General features: G+C 13.8%; 1 protein-coding gene across 1 annotated transcript; it reads left to right on the top strand.

The window, feature by feature from the left end:
- Nucleotides 1–1,766: 1,766 nt before the first annotated feature.
- Nucleotides 1,767–2,009, top strand: PGAL8A_00010800 (conserved Plasmodium protein, unknown function; the record flags this gene model as incomplete). Its single annotated transcript, XM_028671506.1, has 1 exon — nt 1,767–2,009. One exon carries the CDS (start codon nt 1,767–1,769, stop codon nt 2,007–2,009), a length of 243 nt encoding a protein of 80 aa, XP_028528152.1.
- Nucleotides 2,010–2,750: the final 741 nt, after the last annotated feature.

Raw genomic sequence — 2,750 nt, 5'->3', positions numbered from 1 at the left:
AGGAAAAAAAAAAAAAAAAAAAAAAAAATTAAGTAAAGATTTACGAATATTTGAGAAAAATTTAATTTCTAAAAATAATTTTCATGATATATAATGAAGATAAAATAATTAAAAAAAAATACATCTTCCTATTTAGATAATGTAGATACTGAATCTCTTACTTTTTTCTCTCTTCCTTTTTTCTTTTTCCTCTTCTTTTTTTCTTTTTTTTTTTCTTTTTTTTTTTTTTTTTTACTCTATAAAAAAAAATATGTTTTTTCTTTCAATATATGAAACGGATGAACATATTGGTAGGTGCATTTTTAATTTTTCAAGTAAAAAGATAAATATACATAAGATATTCCTTATAATGATTTAAATAAAAAGAAAAAAAAAAAAAGTTAAATTATTCATATCATATTATTAGTAACTTCATTTTTTTTTAATGTAATTATTTATTCATATAACAAATTTTATTCTTTTTATTTATGGTTACTATTTCTGAATTATTGTAAAAAATAAAAAAAATATATGTCGTTTATTAAAATGAATTGCAACTATTTTTAAATTAATTATTTTTTTAAAAATTTAAAATAATTAGAAAAATAAAAATTTAGTTTCATTAAATTAAGGAAAGTTAAAATTTAAGTTCAATCATAATTAATATATAGTTATCTTAAAACATATTTTATATTAGTATAAAAAAAAAAAAAAAATATATTGTAATATCCTTCATAATTATGCTTTTATTCTATTAACTTAATAAGTAGTTTATAATATATTTTAAATATTGAAATGTTTAATAAAATTTTAAAATTTCATATATATTTTTAAAGAAAAAAAAAAAAAGAATGTTTTCTTGTTTTTTTTTATGTAGTATTATTAACGTGCAATTTTGAAACTAAGACAAAAATGAAAAATTACTTTTTTTTTTTCTATATATAGATTACTTTCTTAAAATAAAAAATATCATAATTATATTTATATAAATATTTCTTCTCTTCAGAAATGAATTTTCATTTTTAAAGTATATTTTCTTATTAATAAAATATTAAAGTTTTATTCTTTTGATAATTTTTTTTTTCTTTTTATTATATCAAGTATTTTACAACTTCAAAATTTTACTAAATATAACTTCTATATTTATATATGTTAGATATTACTTAGTGTATTGAAATTGTAAATTATGAAAAATTTATGTAGAAATGAAAAAAATTTCCTCCTAAATATATATGGAATGAAATGTTTTCGGAAAAAAAAAAAATAGAAAAAAAAAAAGTAAAAAAAAAAGGAAAAAAAAAGGAAAAATTGATCTGAAATAATTAAATTAAAATTACATAAGAACTCAATGAAAATAAAAAAAAATATTTCATATTTAGGACCTTAAATTTTTTTTTAAAATTGAATAAAATGCTATCAATTATATCTAAGAAAAAAAAAAAAAAAAAGAAAAGGGAAAAAAGAAAATTCAAATAAAAATTTTTATGACTTGCATTATATCATTCACTTTTCATTATTTTTTTTTATATTAAAAAAAAAAAAAAAAAAAAAAAAAAAAAAAAAGTTCAATTAGTAATAGAAAAAATTAAAAATATAAGATTTATTTTTATTTTATTTTATTTTTTTTTAAATGGTAACTTAGAGAAAGATTTTCATTTTATATAAGGTAGAGATTATTTAAGAATTATATATAATGTACCTTTATAAATTTATATAGATATAAAAAATAAGGAAAAAAAAAAATAATAAAATAAAAATAATTTAGAAAATCTTTTTATATAATAAAAATGTCAACTATTATAAACAAAATTAGTAATCTTGAAGTACCAGAGAATGGAAACAGTTCAGTTAATATAATTTTGGGTGTATTAAATATTTTTTTTTTCGGTATGGGTATGATAATATTAGGAATAATAAATAAAGATATAGATGATTTAATAATAGGTATATTACAATTTATTACACCAATAGTTGGATGGATATGGGCTATTATTTGGGGTGTTTTAATTATAATTAGAAATGCTAAGTAAATTGATATCTTAAAATATTATAAAAAAAATGTAAAAAATAAAAAAAAATGATTCTTTTTTAAATTATTATTCACATTCTTACCATATATATTTTAATTCTTTCATATTTTATTCTATCTTTTAAATTATTTTGTTAGTTCTTGATTTTTTGTAAATTATAAAATATTAAAAAATATATATTTTTACTTTATTAAATATAAATTTTTTTTTTTTTTTTTTCATAAAATTTAAAGCACTAAAATAAAAATAAAATGTGATTACTGTAAATATTTGTATTTATTATAATCAAAAATTTTAGTCTATATTTAATTGTGATATTGCGAAATATTTTTATAAGTGGATTACTAATATTTTTTATAGTAAAATTTTTATTTTGTATGCTTTTTACTATATTTTTTTTTTTTTTTTTTTTCAATAAACTTCTTTTAAATAAATATTATTTTCATTTTATAATGTTATATTTATAAATTAAAAGATGCTTTATATTTATATTTTACATTTTCTTTTTATAGATATTTATAAATATTTGCAATAAAAAAAAAAAAAAAAAAACAGTTTTACAAAATTTTATATGTTTACAAAGTTTATTTATAAAGTTAAAAATTTTAAAACAAAAATAATTCAATAAAAAATGTGTAACAAAGTCTTAATATAATCTTATATAAGATAAACAAAACAGATATGTGAAATTTTAAAATGTTTAAAATAATAAAAAAAAAAAAAAAAAAAAAAAAAAAAAAA

Source organism: Plasmodium gallinaceum, assembly GCF_900005855.1.
Source record: "Plasmodium gallinaceum strain 8A genome assembly, contig: PGAL8A_v1_10, whole genome shotgun sequence".
NCBI lineage: Eukaryota > Apicomplexa > Aconoidasida > Haemosporida > Plasmodiidae > Plasmodium > Plasmodium gallinaceum.
The sequence above is the reverse complement of the archived record's forward strand: the minus strand, read 5'-3'. Positions and strand labels throughout refer to the sequence as shown.